The 20,285-nt window shown below is 38.6% G+C and overlaps 1 protein-coding gene across 4 annotated transcripts in view; it reads right to left on the bottom strand.

The window, feature by feature from the left end:
* The window catches only part of ephb2b (eph receptor B2b), a 125,672-nt gene extending 107,304 nt beyond the window's left edge, over positions 1 to 18,368 (bottom strand). For all 4 annotated transcript variants that reach the window (XM_030728443.1, XM_030728445.1, XM_030728444.1 and 1 more), the window contains exon 1: positions 18,219 to 18,368. In XM_030728443.1, the coding sequence (XP_030584303.1) occupies positions 18,219 to 18,270 (52 nt within the window). In that variant the 5' untranslated portion in view covers positions 18,271 to 18,368. The remainder of the gene's footprint in view (positions 1 to 18,218) is intronic.
* Positions 18,369 to 20,285: the final 1,917 nt, after the last annotated feature.

The following is a 20,285-nucleotide window of genomic DNA, read 5'->3' as shown; positions in this document are numbered from 1 at the left end:
TAATGCCGGTTGCCATGAGGTGAAAAGGGAAGCACACGCATACAGTAGTGACAGAAATTATATGCTGACTTCTGCAATCTTAATGAGGAGATTAGGTATGATTTTCCTCCCTTCAGTTCTTGTACCAAACTCCATCATGCCTGTGTAATAAATTGCTCGGGCTACATCCTGCCAAGCCAGGCTTCAATAATCAGCACATTAAATTCTTCTGCTGACAAGGAAAATGCCATTGGTTGCAGTGAATCCAGGATCATGCAGTCCAACACAAATATGCGATTATTGTTTGCAGTAGGTCCCTCAGCAATCCCAGACCTGAGTCAAGTATATGTAATCAGCTCGTGTCCACTGGCCAGGGAGCTAAAAGGAACTAATGACTCATGGTCTACTGATGAAGCTGCTCAGTATGTATGTGAGAGAATACGATTTAAGGAGGAAAGTTGGGCTTTTAGACTTAACCCCATACTGTCAGACAGCCCCCGCCAAGAGGGAGGACAACATGAAGTGTGTCCTGACTGTATAATTCACTCAGGGAACGAGCATGTTTATCAGCCCTGTTATCCAAATACCAAAGCATATGCTGCTTGCACGAGCACGAGATTCTCTGTGCAGATGGTCTTCCATGAAAATCAAATCCCACTTTTACTCAGCCGTGTAAATGCCTATTGGCATCAGCCAAGGGGCTGTAAAGCCCCTCATAAGTAGAAGACAGCAATGAGGGACAGCATTGCTGCCATTTCCAATGACCAAATAAAAATATTTTTTTAAAAAAAGACTGTAGTTGCCAGTAAGTCATTTACATGGAAGTCTAAGCTTTTCTGTATTTTCTTACTAGGAGCAGGCGCTAATGAAAGGCATTCTGTAAAATACTATAAAATACTAAAAAAATAAAATAAAAAAACAAATATATATATATATATATATATATATATATATATATATATATATATATATATATATATATATATATATATATATATATATATATAAAATAACTAGAAATGCTGTTTATTTCACTTTACAATTAAATACCTAAACTTTTTCTTAATGTGACCTTACCAAATTAGAAAAGAAATCTGCAATAATATTGACAAATTAGGAATATATTAAATTAATAAAACTGCTGCTTATAGCACTGAACATTTCAACATACAAAATGATTAATTGTTTTAAGTTTATTTGGAATATTTGGCCCTCTTGAATTATTGTCTAGCTATTCTCTGTCCAGTGTCAAAGACCACACATGGCTGTAACATAAAGACTGTTTAGTTGCATTTACTTTAGCCAAGACTGTGTTCAGCAGATAAAATTAAAGCCATTTTGGTGTGAACAATGACAATTTTTTTTTTATGACAGATATGGGTACAAGCATAAAAATACATTTAAAATGAGACTGTCTTCTGTACTGTAGCCAGAGGTACTGTCACCTGATCCAGCCATAACTATAAGCGTGATCAAAATGAAAGGTTTTAAGCCTAATCTTAAAAACAGGGAGGGTGTCTGTCTCCCAAATCCGAACAAACTTAATTTAGTAGAAATGTCCTCCAAAGAGCTACTTTTATTTTCTTTGAGTACTTTTCAGAGTCTGTACTTTTTCACTTTTACTTTAATAAAGATGTTGGATCAGTACTTTAACCAGAGCATTTTTTTTTAATATAAGTGTCTGTACTTCTACTTAAGTACAGAATGTCTGTACTTTTGCCACCTCCAAATGTTGCACTTGTTGTTGAGACCATATGAATGAATTCACTGACTATTCATTCACGCACTTTGTAAGAGGCTTTTTGGCTGAATCAAAATGCTGCCATGAGAAGTCTGCCAAATGCCTGGCTCTCATTTGAAACTGATTATAGATTAAAAAAAATGAAGCAAAAAAAAAAAAAAGTGTTAGCTTTAAGAATATCTGCAGCACCATATGAAACCTGGATGTTGATGTGAAAACAAAGTCTACACACAGTGTTAAGAGCTTTAATTGCAACTGGGGGAATGCAGTGGGCTCAGTATAAAAACACAACTAATGCCATCAACATTTAGATTTTTCCATCTATTTTTTTTGTAAAGAAAAACTTTTTTTTTAGAAATGTGCTTTAAGAGCATATCAATTAATTAGTCCTTATATTTCCCTTTTTTTAATCCACAAATAGACACACATGCTGCAAAAAGGCACCTGATTCATCTTGTGTAATTAGTATGTTACATTAAAGGTGCGCTTTATAAAATAGATTAGAAAGAGATGTTATTTTTGAAATATTGCACAGCAAGCACTTAGGATCCTGGGCGGTGCTACTTTTGTTTCTCAGCCTAACTGGCTTTAATTTCTAAATCACAGCAGCCGGTGCTTGTGTCTAATGTTGCCAGACAGCACAGAAGTCATCCAACAACCAGCCTGAACAATGACTTGTTGGAGGCACTGCATGATCTCGGTTTGCTGCAGAGGCCAGGCCTCCAGTCCTCTAAAATAACTATTAGCTTACTGAAACACAGCTGAACATCTGAAAAAAAAAAAAAATGGATGCAATTCCTAAACACTTTTGTTAAACCCCTTAAATTGAAGTTAAAAATCTGTACTTCAGTCACATGGTGATTATTTGATTTTAAATCCATGGTGGTAGTGTACAGAGGCAAAATTACACAAATTGTGTCACTGTCCAAATACCCATGGACCCAATTATTATAAGTGAAGTAAGATTAAAGGTTTGCATAAGGTAAAAGTATAACAACAAATCGTAGCCGGCTAGCTCTCCTGTTAATCCTGCTCTTCAAATTTTGCTTTCCAAGAGCTTCAGTTACTGCTGTATTTACTGTCAAGTTCACTGATGAGCTCTCCCGCAGTATAACAGATAATAAATCCCAGGCTTTATAAACACAAAACACAGTCTCTGGACATTTTTGCCTTCATCTTCTTCTCATGTTACTGAAGGCAAACTGGATGCTACACTGTGGTTTCATGCAAGGGTACGCCAACTTCATTATACATCTTTGCAACGCATCATATGTAATACACAGAATGTAACAAATGTTAATTCTTCACATGCTGTTTATAACATGTTAGTATTTGAATGTTTTTTTAAAAAAAAACGTTCTTTTTTACCGTTACCAGAACTGAGTTACATCCATCCCATAGCAATATATTTCACATGTCATGTGCATCTCATCTCAAGTCCATTTGTTATATATTTAGGCATGATTTGCACACAGCCAATCTCCCTGTGGACCTCCAAAACAGCGCCAGCCACGGTCTCTGAGAAATATGTGATGCAGCTGCAAAGCCTTGATATAATGGATGTCTGTTCACTAAACCCAACCACACTTTGCCTCTGACACAACCTTGCACCTTCTCCAGCGTGCATCCCAAAGGAGCACTTCACTGTGTCAGAGATGTTAAATATAACCAACCTACAAACCCACCTGTTCAAGGGTCCCCATCTACTCCTACACTCACACTCCTACGCACAAAAAAAAAAGGTCAGTGGTAACAACATGGCTAGACAAACCATTTGGGTTAAATGAACAAAGAGCGCTTTCTATTTCATTTCAACTGAGATGCCCCCCTAGCAAGATATAGATCCCCAGCACGTCTGTGGGAGCTGCTCAGTGGCAATCACTTCGATTTGCTGCTGAAATATCTTGCTCTGCAATGTTGAATGCAGTGTTCTTCCCATCAACTGTCTTTTTTTTTTGTTTGTTTTGTTTTTTTGGAACTTAGAATTTAGCAGGGATCTGGGCTGTGGCTACAGTGGGAGGAACAGAGATAGAGCTGGGAAGAACGACTATCCTGGGACTAAAGCCATGCAGCCAGAGAGGAATGGGGCTTTGGCGGGATGTGGTTAGAAAAGGTCTTGAGCCAACTAAAGATGGGAAAACAGCAAAAATATAAGTTATTTACCCCCGTATTTAGCAGTTTTCAGTGAAAACACATAAATGCGTGTTCCAGTGCGGCAGGGAAAATTACATTTTCCATCTAGTGTCCAAAGCTAATCTCTTTCTTTTGAAAAAAAAAATGCAATACAAAGAAAGATCAGTCAATTTCTTTTGCCAGGAAAAAATCACTAGATAACAGCAACTAAAAACAAGGCTAATTAAATCATGTCCAAGCAGATTTTGTTTAAAGGAACACTTCATTTTAAAGATAAAATGGGTAATTAAAATTGATATTTTGCTTGGATGGAAAGTTGTGTGAAAGGGTTTTCAGCAGTGGATAGTTCAGAGGAGGAAGAAAACAAAAATCTCTTTCTCCTTAAATACTGCACACCTGCTCCCAAAAACTCAGGTTTGACAATATCCATATCCACATATCCCTGTCTGGGCCAGTAGCTTATCTTTGTATAAGAGTTTTTTTCATCAGATTCAAGTCAGTGATGAAGAGCTTCTCCACGTGCAATGTCAGGTAGAATGATGGCTTTAGACAGCCCATTAACTGCTTCAATTAGACCTGCTGGTTCTCACCTCCTCCTCGCTCCCCATGAAACTGACTTAACTCTTCTGCACCGCAGCTGTACACAGCAGACAGACACATGCTCAAGTGAGAAAAAAACATAACACTATTCAATACACACATCTGGTGCTGCTTGTCTGACGCCTTCAACACAAAAAAAGAAAACAGCACATATGTTTCTTTACGGCCACAGGCACAATCATGCCTCTCCTGACAACCTCAAAAAAAGGCCCTTAAATCACTCGGCACTGGTGAAGTCCTAATCCAGAGATAGGGTGACAGGTAGAAGTGGTGCTATGAAGTGGTGCATTTCTATTTGGGCTCCCAGGCTATTAATGTTTAACATTAGCATTGGGTGACAGGTGGAGGCTGGTTACAAAAAGAAAAGTAAGTGAGTTTTTTTTTTTTTTTTTTTTTTTTACTGAACAGGCCAGGAACAGGACAAAGAAGATAAAGATGGCAGCAAATGTATTCTGAAATTAAGCTACGAAAGCAAGCCATTAAGTGACCGACCTGAGCTTAAGGGTGTGAGGAATGTAGGGAGTTCAGCACACTTGTGTCAGCTGAAGGATTACGTGCTCTGACTTCTTTTTCCCCACAATAGAAAGGTGAAAACCTCGGCAGCTACTGTTTCCTTTTGCAAAAGTTACCAATTTATGAAATGCATCACCTGGTTTTCAAATTCACTAAAAGTACACGGTCCACAGGTTTGCATTTATAACTATAAGTCATACGTGCTCTAGCCTTTGCAAATATATTCAATGGTGAAAATATTTAACCTCTTAAGCCAATAGATTTTTCTCAGCACCCAGTTTTTAGTATCAATTAATAGAAATCCATGTTTTTTAAACTAACCTGATGCTACACATTCAAATGGTGGATGAAGTCCAGTCAAACTGCCATTCAAAAGAGGAACGTTTATTGTGGTTTGAGAGGCTCTTTATTCTTTAAAAATTTTGTCATGTTGCACCCATCGGGCCGGCAATAGCAATATCATCTAATAATAACTGTGAGGCTTTAATTTTTTATCCTAGGTCCCACACTGGCATTTCCAACTTTATATTTTTGCTGCTAGATGCTTTGTCATCTGTGCTGTGACTCCATATCATGGATATTAGTTGTGAATGTCCAAAATAAAAAAAAGCTAACTCCCAGCTTAGCTTTGTTGCTGTTTTCAGCACAGGACTTATGCTATTAACAGAAATTTTAATACTGAGTTGAAAAAAGATCATTAAGAAGCTGCCACTTGCAATCTGTACAAAGCACAAGGAAACTTAAGGCTCTTCAAGACACATGCCTCAGGCTATAACGTGCTGGAATCAACAACAAATTTAAACAGCAAAGGGTGATTAATTTTTCTTTTAGTGATAGCATATGTTGTGTACTGCGATGGGACATGCAGGAGTGAAAGAACGATGGCAAAATAGCAGCTGAAGGGCTCGCATCTTTGCCCGAACCTTGTGTTCTCACCTCCTCCTGAGTAATCCAGCTTCAGGCTCAGATATTCATGTTAATGCCAAAAAAAAAAAAAAAAAAGCCTGACAGCCCAGCCCTGCAGGTGTTGAGTTTGAAATAATGTAGACAAAAAAAGTGTTCATACATTTGTTTATGTGTGCACGAGCGAGAGGCAGAGAGGAAGAGAGGAAAAGAGAGAGCAGGACGGGAGAGAGAAAATGAGCATGCTAGTATCTGTGAAATAGAGATTAGTACTGCTCAAGCCAAAAATCTGTCTGTGCAGAGGAAAACCACTAAACACTATTATGGGTCTCAGTTTCTATTTCTCAAAAATAGGACATATTACTGTAGGCACCAAGATCAAAGGAGAACCTGTTTTTGCATAATGTGCTGTTTTACAGGTTCTTATGGCAAGAAAAAAAGTTAAATCATGTAGTAAAAGGACCCAAAGCTTTTACATTTTTTGCTCAGTGAGGCAAAAAAAAAAAAAAAAAATTTGAAAACTCAAAACAACTGCCTTTCTCTTTGTGTTAAAACTGTTGAATTCAACATGCCCACAGGAAATCTGGAGCAAGGATTTAAATGATCTTTTTCCTTGTATTGCACTTAAGAGGCAGCAAAAATAGCCCCAGCCACCGAGTTGGAATTTAATGTATGTGTTTGTGTTTGCTGGCATGTTCTATGTGGGAAAATCTGTTTATGAGATTGTGTATATGTAACAGGCTGCGTCACCGCAGAGTGAGAGAAGTGAGGTCCAGCTCAACTTATTCAATCACTCAGCACCATGCTGTAACTCAAAGAGCAGCACCACTCCCAGACTCACACCCCTCGAGTGTCACACGGACGAGGACAGACCACTAATCCCAAACATGCTTTTTCAGTACCTCAAACAGGCAGGCTTCCTTACAGCAGCTCAGTCAACTCGCACAGGCGCTGCATGCACACAGTGTGCCTACCTGACCGCTACAAAGTGTCAAACCATTCGTAAAGGAGGGCAGCTTGGAAAGTGCTCAGGAGAGGTAGAATCAGTCTGAGGTGTTAGCATAGTAAGCACAGCATGGGAGTAACTGTAACCAATTTTGCGATTCCTTCCCTGCTGAGGCCACCCATGCCACAAATGTAATTGTTCCTTTATGGTCCTGTAAAGCACTCTGGATGAAAAGCATACAGGAAATGATTCATATGTTTAGTATACCTACATTTGTGAAAATGTCTTAAACATTTCGCTCTTTCAAATGACCAGTATGTTGTATGAAATGACAGCGATCCAAAACAGACATAAGCTAAAGACAGATGGTACAGATTTCCGTACAGATGAACTATAAAACAGAATCACTGCCAGCACATTATTCCCCTAAGCTAACAGAACTGAAATTATTAGCAAATTAATAGTTTAGTCACACAACAAAGGAAAGAAAAAAATACTATCAAGGTTTTTCCTTTTAGCCTAAGTTGCTTTCCCAGCATTCCCAGGTAGGTCAATCCAATGATAACATGCATTTCTAATACAGCCTCACAGCAGGAGTTACCCATGCCGAACCACACTGCAGGGTCCTGCTTAGCATCACGGCTGAGCACAGCCAACCATCTCCTCTTAGGCAAGCCATTGGCTGCTCTACTCATATGTGCTAGAGACTGAGAGACTGCACAAGTCTCCCTGTTTTCAGCTGAATCTGCTGCAGAGATTCGGGTAGAAGCTCACACGTATCATTTTTGGACTTCCTGAATAACAGCCTTTGTTGTGATGCAAATTAAACTGCTCCTGTTGCCTCAGATTAAATACGTTCCACTGGTGAACCAGTGATTTGCTCCCATTATCAGGGATCCAGGTAAACAGGATCACATTGGTGTGCAGTGTTACACCATGCCAACACAGCTTGATTGCTCAAGACTCTTCACTCATCATCAGAACATCTCAGTGCAACCATTTCATACCAGTATTTATTTATGTATGTATATGTTACGCACACAACACTTAACTGATTAATTAAGACACATTAATAAGGCCTGCTTTATATTTCAAAAGTACTTGATTAAATTTTAAAACAGCTTCATACCAGATTTGGACTGATCTGATGTGTGCTGAAGGAGAGAGACTGCACTCTCCTACGGCTGCTGGTGTTTCAGGTTTTCTACAACAGTGCTGCCAACTGTCACCTGTTGCTATTATTATTATTTTTAAAGGAACTACAACAGAACAAAGATTAGATAAATGCCATATATATATTTGAATTGTTTACCACACTGCGTCTCTGTCTGTCTTAAGGGTTGACAATAGTTGAAGAACAAGATGGACTGCATGGTGCCGATATGTGCTGCCTTTATTAATGTCCGTGTCTGCTTGTATTATTTGCAGATGAAAAACCTATTTGGACTCTATGAATAATAATATTCTATATATTTAACCCTATCATGTGACATTCATTTCATTTAATGGTCTCAGCTGGACCTCTGTATTGATTTCACAGGCACAGCAGGTCTCCTGAGATCCTCTATGGATATTCCAGCTGCCCTCCCAAACGATGCATTGTGATTTGTACCCGAAGGGCTCCTGTCACTGGAAGTCTTGGAAAACAGTCATCATTTCACCATCTCCTTGTATACCTGGCTCCCGGTTGGTACGCCGCGTTACCTCATGGCTGTGTTGTGAATCCAGACATGGTTTTATTGACCCCAAAAGACATGTATCGGTCTTTCTTTGGCAGCTCTTCAGAATCGTGGCCATGTGTTTAGCAGATACTATTTCCTGCTGGAAATCTTTAACAGGTTTGAAATTAGCATATAATAAGAATGAATTGTTAGTTGGAAGAAGGGGGGGGTGGGGGGGGTGGCATTGCAATAACAGGAGCTCTTACAAGTGTGAGTGTGGCAGATGCTGTTGATTGCTCCCTCCACTAGATCTATTTCAGACAAGTGATTATGTAAATTCAGGTAAGCGTTCTCTCCCTGAATGGAACGTTTATCATGGGCTTTGCTGAATATGAAATGACTATAATGAAGTGTCAATTGATAGGGCTGCATAAACAAAATCATAAGAGTTTAATCTTTGCTGAGTCTGAACTATTGATTTTGGAGCTGTAGTTGGTTTTGGATTGATGGCGTGAGTTCAAGGCAAAAAGAAAGCAGCAAAAGTCGCGGCTTTCAAGAAAAGGCCTAGCAGCAAAAACCATGTTAAGGTTCACTTTGTGGACCACGTGTCACTCCCCAGTAACCTAAAATCTATTGTATGGCTGTAACTGGGTTGAGCTCTGTTACTCTGGAGAGACACATATCACCCTCAGTAATATCACATAAATCATTTGTACCCTTCAGCTAACTCGAGGTGACAAACTCACCACTCCCGCTCAAAGAACGAGTGAGAAACACAAAAACAGAGAGATTCTGCCAATCAGCTGCTAGATGGCTGCTGCAATATAATTCCTGTGTTTTTATTATTTTTGACCTCTCGGATCAGTGAGAACTGGGTAGAAACGCCACTCTCAACAATAAATGCAGCTCAACAGCAACACAAATTGCAGCTTTCAAAAAGACAGAAAATTTCAATCAGCACCTCTCTAAGAATTTCAACAAACGCCAAACATTATAAACTAAACGGTGGCAGGATTTTGTCAAAGGACTGTGGCTGACCAGATTAGTTCTTAAAATGTTGTGTGTTGATGTTCTACATACATTTTCTTGTGCCAATTTAAATGAAGAGTTACAGTTGTAAAATGAATTTACAGAACATCTGCAAACTTAATGTGGTTAAGACTAGGGAATATACATGACAGATTTACTGTATGCACACACACACAGACAGACACAGTTGTTAACAAATAGCTGTCCATATGTGATTTATTTATATTATATTACAGTTAAGGATCATTTTGTAAAGCTTACTGCAACATAAGCATCAAGTACTCAAATTTTGTTCTATTAGTGATTACCGTAAATGACACTGGAAATTACCTTAAAAAGTAGATACCTTAAAAAATTCATACCGAAAAATGGGTATTTTTATATATGTATTCTTGCATTCAGTTTTCATTCAGTGAGTCAAAAATCGCAGTATTTAGTGCTTATGACAGTGTAAACACTTAACTGCATAGGTGAGCTAACAGACCCCTTTTACTACCCACCAGTCAGGTAATGATGTAACGTTATCACAGGGTTAAATATCTTAAATGTGGTGTATGTACACAAGAACAGTACCACTGTAAACTAATCACAGTCGCAAGCTAAAAGTTAAAATGATAATTACAAATTTGCTGTTAACAAATATCCATCCAGGCACACAATAGTTCCATAATTATTACACTAAAAAGCTGTCATCTTAACCCTCGCCTCTGACAGTCCTCACTTTTTTCAGGTTTATCACAAGGACCCACATGTTAAAGAAATCAATATTGTCTGTCTGCACTCAACAGTGTTAAATTTACTTCTTTTGCTGAATTATATCAACTTCCAAGGTCTCACTGCAGCGTTTACAAGGTTCTGCAACTGAATTCAATTTCCAAATTAATCTATGAAAATACTCCAGCTCTCTAAAACCATTCAAGTCACAGCCAAAGGCCAAATCAGTTAATTGCCTCATGTTAATTCCCTATTCTCTGAGCTAATGCAATTACTTGCAAAAAGAAAACCAACTATCACACTTGAGGACAAAAAAAAAAAAAGTCCCTCTCTACGTTCCCTTCCCTCCATCTGTTTTTCAAATGTCACACCCTGTCTAATTATTGAATTTATTCATAAAGCATCTTAAATAGAAGGATTTTTTTTTAAATTATCTTATCTTGCTGCGCCTGATATTTCTGAAGTATAAGTCTCACGTTTAAAACAGTTATCACGGGATAAAAAGAAGTGCACATTCAGACCATAAAATATAAAAGGAGGATGGTGAGTAATTTGACAGTGATGAAATACAGAAACACTTATTTTGACAAAAGTAAAAATAAAACTTAACCCCCACATACATAGGCCTAAGAAGCTTATCTGAAAAAAGAAGCTCGAGCTGTTTCCGTTGTGGCTGTCAGACCCAGTTAGGTCACCAACACAACGCAGGTCATCAGTTACAGAAGAGCAGAGCCTGCTTTCCCAGTACACTAATCAGATAAAACACATCTGCATCTCAGCTGGGGTGTCTGTCCGAGTGAGACCGCTAGTCCTGTTAAGTTCTGCCGTTAAGAAAATAGATTTTTGTTTCACGTATATGCACGCTGACCAATCTAAGATACAGCAAGCCAGCCAGACCCAGAGAGAAAAAGACAACAAATGTGTTAGTGGGTCTTTGTAGCGAGAGGAGCTGTTGCACACTGCGTTAAGCACATAACTACCGGCAAAACCAGAAAGCAGCAGTGCTGTTACAGACTAAAACGCTAGCATCCACTGAGAAGGGATGGGGGGGGAGGGGTCTTGTTGTTGATATGGACCGTGGTGGACAGACGGTGTGAGGCAGAGAGAAAGAATGAAAGAGGGGGAGACAGAGATGGACAAAAAACAAAAAAAACAAAAGGCAGATGTCACGTGGGTCCAGAGTCGCAATAGATCTGATGCATAGCGAGGCACACAGGCAGTGGTTCAGGTAAAAAAAAAAAAAAAAAAAGGCTTCCCTTTGTGATGCAGATGACAACGCAATCAGCCCCACTTTGTCTCGGCCGATGGGCTCTGCTCCCAGGGACATTGAGAGACAGACACTAATCCGGTGGGTTTGTGTTCTCCAGGCACACTCATAAAAGCAGTGTCACAGTACCTGGGGTGTGTGTGGATGAGGGTCTCTGAAACGAGGTCTGACCTCTCTCAGGGTACTCTCCCTCCTCCTCTGCTTCCTTCTGTCTTTTTACTCGCATCCCAGCTCAGCAGTTGGATTCACTGGGGTTGAAAATTATAAGCGCCATATTGTTAATGTGCACGACTCCATGTTCACGTAAGGGATGCGACAGAAACGCAGGTCGCACAGATCAATTCAGCTCTGGTTTCAGAGCAAACTTGGTTGTTGTTTTCAGGCATATGGGCAGCAATTCCACTGCTTGGAAATGAGGAAATATAGAGTGACAAAGACACAATATTCACTGATTCCACATAATGGGTGAGACTTCTGTCAAATTAAGCAGACCGCACTATGAATTCATACTGAAAATTAGGCCTACATGTCGCAGGGCCATTTGATTGTGATTGTGAGCGCTTACACGGTTCATATTATGAATAATGTCTGGAAACACATTTCGCTGTCCCCTAATGATTTCCATTCCCAAAGGGTTGGGATGAATCAGACTCTCCCTAATAAATATGACTTACCAAGAGACTGTGCGTTGCCAATTAACATGTGCTAATTAAGACAGCAGGCTATAAGAACATCCTTGATCTAGATTCCTGTGTGAAGTATCAGAAAGGTTACAGAGAGGTAAAGCAAATTTCAACGACTACCCAAAACACTCTCTCCCAGTAAGCATTAAATTACTTTATTCCCCAGATTGAAGCAGGCCCACAATGCCAATTTAAATGAAGAGTTACTGTACATCTGTTCTCCTCAAACTAGTCTGGCATGATTTAGAACAAAGTGACACCTGTTCCTTTTCCAGGGGGATAAAAAAAAAAAAAAAGCTAACTGCAATAAACTTGATGGCTGTTGATACCACCAGGTCTGTTGTTTTTGATAAACAGCCTGCTAAAGCAGCAGGTTTATAACAATTAAGAACTTACCTAAGGAATACCTCAAGCACACCTATGTGGTAAGTAAAGTATTAAGCCAGCAGATGCAGGACACCAGGTGAGTCAGAACGCTTTCGCGCTCGGCCGCTGAGGGTTTTCTTAAGTAGGTCATATTGTGTTTTTAATGTATAATGTAGTATTACCCAGTATGTTAAAGTCAGAAGACTTCCACTATTAACTCTGCAGTGCTTTCATGTGTTTTCCCACACAGACTTTACTCGGGCAGGCTGCCCAGTTATTATTATTATAATTTTATTTTATTTATTTATTTATGTTAATCTCTCTGAGAGAAAAAACGGCATCTCTGATCATTTTGCTGGCGGACAATACCCTTGCTCGTATTTTGAAAGCTAGCTCCAGTCCTTCTCACAGTCCTCGATATCCCCAGACAGGATCTTGTCAGGCAGTCAGATGTACTCCACTGTCTTGGACTGCAGTTGTCAGTGGTGGAGAACTACTTTATGTGCTGCTATGCTGAGCTCACTGAGCCTGAAGAGCAGAACAAAGGCCGCCATTGCCAGCTGCAGTCCATAATAGTGGAACTGGACCTCGTCCACAGGAGGAAAGACTCACTGTAGAAGCAACTGATTATATTGGTGTTCGTGAAGAAAAATTAAGTGCTTGGCAAATACATATTTTGAGGAAACTTAAATACTGTAGTATTATTGTGCACATGCAGGATGTGTGCATACTATGAGCACATAAAGTAAACAAGATGTTTATATGATCTCAGAAGTGGTGCTTGTGAGATTTTCAAAAAGATTGCCATTTTGGTCGTTTTTTTGCACCTTCCTCGTTTTTAGTGAAGTGTGTGATTGTCAAGAATTGAGAACAGAACAGATTTGAAAACACACGCGGCATCCCGAATGCTCTATTAATTTTCTTAAATTTCAGTTTATACATTAAATACTAAAATGTTGCCATCACCTCGAGAGGGCAAATGTGTGTTGACTAGAGGAAATGAAAAGTGGGCTTCTGAACGTGAACCACAGCAGCAGAGCTGAACAGCATGGAAACGGTATCAAACAGCCCATCGTGCACTGAAGCGAATCACAAGTTAAACTGGTTAAACAAGCTAAAGCCAGCAATAACATAAATAGATATTTCACTTGCAAAGCCAGCTGGAACGAAAACTTACAACACAGAAATCCCCTATTTGACGGTTTGCTGCTTAACTTTTAAATGACAGTCTTTCTGTATTGATTTCAGTATATTCACTCTTCTAGAAATGTGACCAAAGTCTAGGTGTAATACACACAGCAGCTCACGGCGCTGACTGTAACCTCATGCAAGGAGCACAAAAATTTCTCAAGCAAATCCGTAATACTTCTGCCATAATCTCACCCTAAAGGTAGCCATAGATGTCTCTGAAATGTGACACCCCGTTTCAAGTGAAACAACTGGTACCAGCACTAATTGAAATTTTGCATGCAAAGTGACAATGCCTGGGCCCTCGGCAGCATGGATTAAGGCTTGAATAGAGACAGATTCTTTGTGAAAGCCTACTGTGGCGGTTGGCGTGCAGGCCAGCTCCCTGCATCTGCTCATTGGGTGGACTGAGAAAACACTGGATTGTATACGGTCGCTCATTTTACCTTTATCTAATCCCATTTCAGAACCCGCCTCCGTCAGTCTTTTGTTACTCTTCCACAATACATAATGCTTCCATGTTACACTCACACATGGATTCCTTACAAAACAATTCCGGTCCGAAACAGCCACTGAATTTACATATGAAAGCATTTTTTTACCAAACTTGGCAGGATTTTCTAAACATTAACAGTCATACTCTGTCCTAAAGAGTCAGGTCGTCCTGTTTTGTGAAGAATGGTACTGAATGAAAACTTCAAATGTAATATACAGAACAGTAGATTTTTACAGATTTTTCTTTAAGTAAACAATGTCAAACATCAACTTTGCCACTGTTTGCCAACATTCATCTGAGTCCAGTGTTCAACAGAGCACTGAAGGAATCCGGTGCATACTGAAATGCAATCAAATCTGTTAGACATTTTTTAAAGACTCCATGCTGTGATGTCATTCTGCCCCATTTCAGCATCCTCTGCTGCGGCTTCTTTCCCTTTATGTATCGTTCAAAGGAAAAGAGGAGGAAAAAAAAGTTGTATCAGAGTGATCTATTGTCGCACTAACCCCTCCGACAACACGCATACATGACTGGAGGAGGTTGTTATTGCATCATGGCAACATCAATCCTCTCAGAAAACATTTGGTATGTTTGCACAGCAGAAACTGTAATACCACAACAGAAAGGGCCAAACTGGAAAGCCAAATAATCCGTCTACTGAATTTCATCTGCTGCAAACAGAACAGGCAACTCTAATTTTATGGCTCAGTATGAATATGAGAATTTCCACTCAGCAGAATTAGATGAGCACCGCCGTTGTTAGCGTGGCTGTCAACTGAGCGCTGATGACAATGAATGGGCAAACTAATGGAGAGATAAATCCACACTGTGTTTTCATAGACATGTTTGACATAGCCAGGCTAATTTCCTAGGCAGTAGTGCGTCTATTAATTTTCGAAAAGAGCCCGTCTGTTCCTGTTAACTAAACCAATAAGACATGGCATCGGCTTACATGAACACAAACAAACAATTTAGAGTTGCTTCACATTCCACGTGGTGAATTAAATGTCTTTGAAAACTGGCTGATTGCAGCTGATGAATGAATGAATGCCATTTGTAGTTGTCTAACATGGTGATACCTGCTAGAGTGTGTGTGTGTGTGTGTGTGTGTGTGGGGGGGGGGTGCTGAGTAAAATAGAGAGTACTGTAGCTTTAACCTGGTTTACAGTGTGCTTTTCGCAAAATGGACACTTGGTACACAGTTTGGATTGTCTTAAGTTTGGCCCCAGTTTTAATCCTTTAATCCTCGCCAGCGTGACCCCTGCCCGATTCTTTGATTATTTGTATAACAAATAGTCCTTTTATGTTTACTCCCTAGAAGGATGCTATAATTTAATTAGTAATCCATTCAGTTCAAATTTTTATGGTTTTTTTTGTTTTTTGTTACAAAAATTTGTAAAAAAAAAATACAAAAATACAAAAGATAGTGAAATTAAATGCGACAATATCACATAGTTAATAATCAAGGTCGAGGAGTAAGAAACCGACATATTTGACACGGTCCCTGTTTATTAACAATGAAAGAAATGTTTCGTCCCAGAACTGTACGTTCAAAATGGTCCAATGGAGGGATCTTTTCTGTTGCATGCTGGGATTTTTTTTTTTTTTTTCCAGATTAGAGCCGCAGTGACCCCTTTTTCAACTCTCTATTTTACCTACGTAAGCCATTCTTGCAACTTCATTGGACAGTCAACTAGGGTGATTCACAGAATAAAATGGAGGGGGGTGGGGTGGCTGCTTTGGGCTGGTGACGCGACTAGCTGGTTTCTGCATCAAAAACTGAAGCACCACAGTCCCGAACGGTACTTGCAAAATGCATGGTGCATTCGCTTTAAGTACCATCAGTCACTATCAACAGAATCATTCTTTAAGAATCACATAAGTGCACTGCAATGGCTACAGTATATGAGGGATGTGCCAACTGGTGTTTGAGCCAAAGCACGCTCTCTGCTTTCACATATTTTTCACATTAAATTTTACAAGTAGACAAACAGCAGCCATGGACATGTTTGTTTTTTAGAGAGACTGAGAAGACAAGAGGAAGCAGAACACTCTGTAGTGTGAATTTGATGTTATTTTTGGCATTTGTCATATCCTCTGTTTACCCTCACTAATCGACAGGATAGAGCAGACAAAATTTGAAAAAAATAAATAAGCATTGTGAGAGTAATAGAGCAATCATAACAGAAGTAATTGAACAAAAGCAAGCCTAATATTATGTACATAAATACGAGGGCGATTTACTTTTACAGTAAATTGTTTTTGATTATATTCTACATAAAATATATATATATATATATATATATATATATATATATATATATATATATATATATATATATATATATATATATATATATATATATATATATATATATCTGCTGTACAAATTTAAATGTATTATTAAAAAAAATTGAATTGGTACAAGAAACTTTAATCTGCACAGTTTAAATTTGAAAATATCTAAGTGGTTTTATAGTGTTTGCAAAATAAAAAAAAATTCTAATATATAAGTAAAAAATATAATGTACACGCTGTATGAAATGTGGGTTGTACTTCATTTAACGTATTTGTTGTGGTTCTGAGAGTGGACTGCATCTATAATTTTGCCAGCGAACAAGGTTGATGAAACCTTAAATTAAAAAAAAAAAAAAAAAAAAAAGAGAGAGCTAACAAATGTTAAAGCTCCCAATAGGAAATGTAATGTAAGCATTGAAACCATAAACTGGAGCAGTCAGTAGAAGTCTGCATAAATACGCATGACATCTGTCAAAGTCTGTGCCAGCCCTACAGGGAACCTGGCACGTCCTCTAAACTTTTTGCACAAATCTGGCATGCTATTGCAAATGCACAAGTGATGTGAATATTTTTCTTCTTCTTGTTGTTTTATGCTGCTGTAACATTCAGCTGACTTCTTAAATAGTTTCTTTGCTCCACCTGTAATTATGAGGTTTAGTTAAACTGGCCAGAGGAAGAAGACGCATTTGTTCTCTGGGAGCATCCTCAAAATAGACTGAATAAATAACCGTGCTGACACTTTCCATTCTTCAGTATTGACTCTCCTGTCCTGTCAGAGGGCAGACTAAGTCCATCAAATCAAAAACAATTGAAAATTACAATTCAAATCAAAACTGAAATTTTTAAATTTACTGGAACGTGGTTTTGTAATGTTTAGATGTGCTTATTTTATTTAAGTTTAAATAATCTAACATTAATGCAGTCTTTCTGTGTTGAAGCGCATGCATATTTTGCTGCATTATGAAACCTTTACCATACAGTTACTTTGGAGCGTCACACAAATACAACTGTAAGCACATATTATGGAGATTATTTTCCCCATTCAACCTGTTTCATTGTGCGTTGAGCCACAATGACTCCTGCCCTTTCCTGCTTAGCCAGGCTTTGCGCACAAATGACTGCATAGTGACCAGACAGAAGCTTTTGTGAATTAGACAAGAGGATGTTCACTGTGTATGTTTGCCTATTTGTTTTCAGGCATCCCAACAAAAAAATAAATGAAAAAAAAAAAAAAAAGATGTAAGCGCAAGTCCTGGTTTGTCTTTCACGTTTTTGTCACCAACTGTTGGACAAGTAACAGCGACACACCTCCATGGACAAACAGGATGCGCCTTACCTGACTGGGATCTCGCGTTTTGTAATCTGGTGGAGCTATCTGTGCGAAAGGGAAAAAAAAAAAACTGCAGTTTCCCTTTCTTTATTAAGGCTTTATTAATGCTTGATAGCATCCGCAGCGCACCTGCGAGATGCGGGAGCATATGTTTTTATGCCCCACGGTCAGCCCCCTGCATGAGCTGACTCTCTTTGCTACATTTAAGTACAGTAAACGCAATACTACAAAAATTAATATATACAGAGGTAGCAGGACAGAAATTTAATCAGAAAAGGAAACCGTGAATTCACGCGCTTTGTTTCAAACTCAAAGCCGGTGTTGGGCAAGAGGATGCGGCTTTACGCGTCGGGATGAAAACACTAGCTTACCTTCAATAGCTATTACGGCCTGTATGGTCCATAATATCCATAGAATATCCATTATTGGTCACTTAAAAGTCCCAGACATTCAAATAAAATATGTTCCGAAAGCCATTGACAGCAAAAGCAGAGAGGGGACAGGCGGTCCTTCTCCTCCAATAGAGCGATCCCAGATAGCAGCGACCACGAACTCAAATCTGAACCAAGTTTGGGCGAAACCAAAAAACCGACAGACAGAGGGGAGTACTGAGCAACATAGACACACAGCTCTGCCTTTCAGGGAAACATCAGCCCAGTAAGTGTTATATATGACAGAATTAATACCTTAATGTGAATAATTAATCATTTAACGTTTAAATCTTTTGTATCATCAATGTAGACGCTAATGAACAGGTTTGTTCTTCCCCGTTAAATCCACTTCAATTTACCCGGCTGTCAGTCATCGGCAGAAGGACGGTCCACACTGCCTTACCTAGCGATAATTAAGTGTTTTTGGACCATGTGGGGCATTTATAAAAGATGGAGCAACTTATTTTCACCACCACACTGCCCAAAGTGGAAATACCGGTTTGACCTTAATCAGTCAAAGCTTAGATATGTCTTCGGGGTACACTTCGAGGCTCTTATATAGACATATAAAGAAGAGCTTTACTGCAGCTTTTTGACGCCGGAACAGGTGATCAACAGGGGAGAGAAAAAGTCAAGTAAGTTTACCATTATCGTTTCCTCTGTTGTATATATCCTCTTTTTAATATATTCTTTTTTAATGTATTCTTTGATTCCGTTTAAATTTACAGTTATCCACATGCATGTCTTTCAGGCCGTTTCAGCGAAAATGATTAATAAAGTTAATTCGTAGTGTAAGCATTAGTAATATTTTAAGTACAATTAAATACGCGCATTAAATGCAATTATTATTAGTTCTTTGTTTTTTCAGGTTTTTAACCAATATTGTGTTTTATATTTTTAATATAACGATATAATATGAGTAAGGAAAAGTGTAGTACTACATACGAGTAATAGTTTTTTTTTTTTGTTTTGTTTTTTTAAGAAGTCCCGTGGTTTTAGCACTCTATATTACTTTTCTATGTATACCACATGCAAGATTTAAATGATTATTCCCCGTGTTGATCTGCTCATTCGATTTGGAGGTGCTATTATAAACTAATCTTCATTTGATTGAACTGTCTAGTTACCAGTCAGGTAGACCTGACTTCAAGCTACTCTTTCAAAAACTTACCAAAGAGACAAATATGTATAGTGAACTGTACCTTCAAGTCAAAAAAATCAGATGACGTGAATCACCTTAAAACCATAATCAGCTGATGTGATTCTGGCTCAGTGTTTCAGAATTTTCAAAAAATATGACACAATTAATCTTCCACAATTATTAACTTTGAGCTGTGTTTGCACTAAGTTGATTTAAGTTGGCACAGTGGAATCTGGCAGCACTATTACCGGCAATCATTTTCCAGCAATCAATAAAAACGCTATACATAAAATAAATATGCATATCAAAAATCATACTGCCTTCTACTTTTATGAGTTTTCTGCTGTTTTAATGGGATTACGCTTCACCAAGCGGGTCCAAGTTGCCAGTGATAGTTGGCACTAAATCTAAATTTATTAAGCGTCGTGTGAGATACAGTCATATTTTTGGAATTTCTAGAGAGTAGTATAAAACTTATTTCCTGCTCTAGAAGCTGGTAGTAAAATTCCAGTATCTTTAAACATACCGTGTAAAAAAATAAAACGCAGACTGGTTTTATATGACACAATGACAGGCGTGGGGACTGACAGCCATGCGCTAAAACAGCTGCAGAAATTACAGATAAGTCAAAAAATGACTGCTTTGCTTTAAAAAGAAAGTGATGATATATGCATCCAGAGAGAGAAAAGCCAGACAAAAAGATAACTTTTTTTTTAAAAATTTCCTTTTAGCATAGAGAAAGTATCAAACATTGTGGGACAGACAAAAGCTGGCTTGCAGATGTCCTCATGACATTTTCCAGTCCAATGTAAACATGCATGAGGAGAGATGAGTCCTGGCTATTAAGTATGAAGTTACTAAAACTG

This window comes from Archocentrus centrarchus, chromosome 5 (genome assembly GCF_007364275.1).
Source record: "Archocentrus centrarchus isolate MPI-CPG fArcCen1 chromosome 5, fArcCen1, whole genome shotgun sequence".
Taxonomy (NCBI): Eukaryota; Metazoa; Chordata; class Actinopteri; order Cichliformes; family Cichlidae; genus Archocentrus; species Archocentrus centrarchus.
This window is presented reverse-complemented; position numbering and strand designations above follow the sequence as displayed.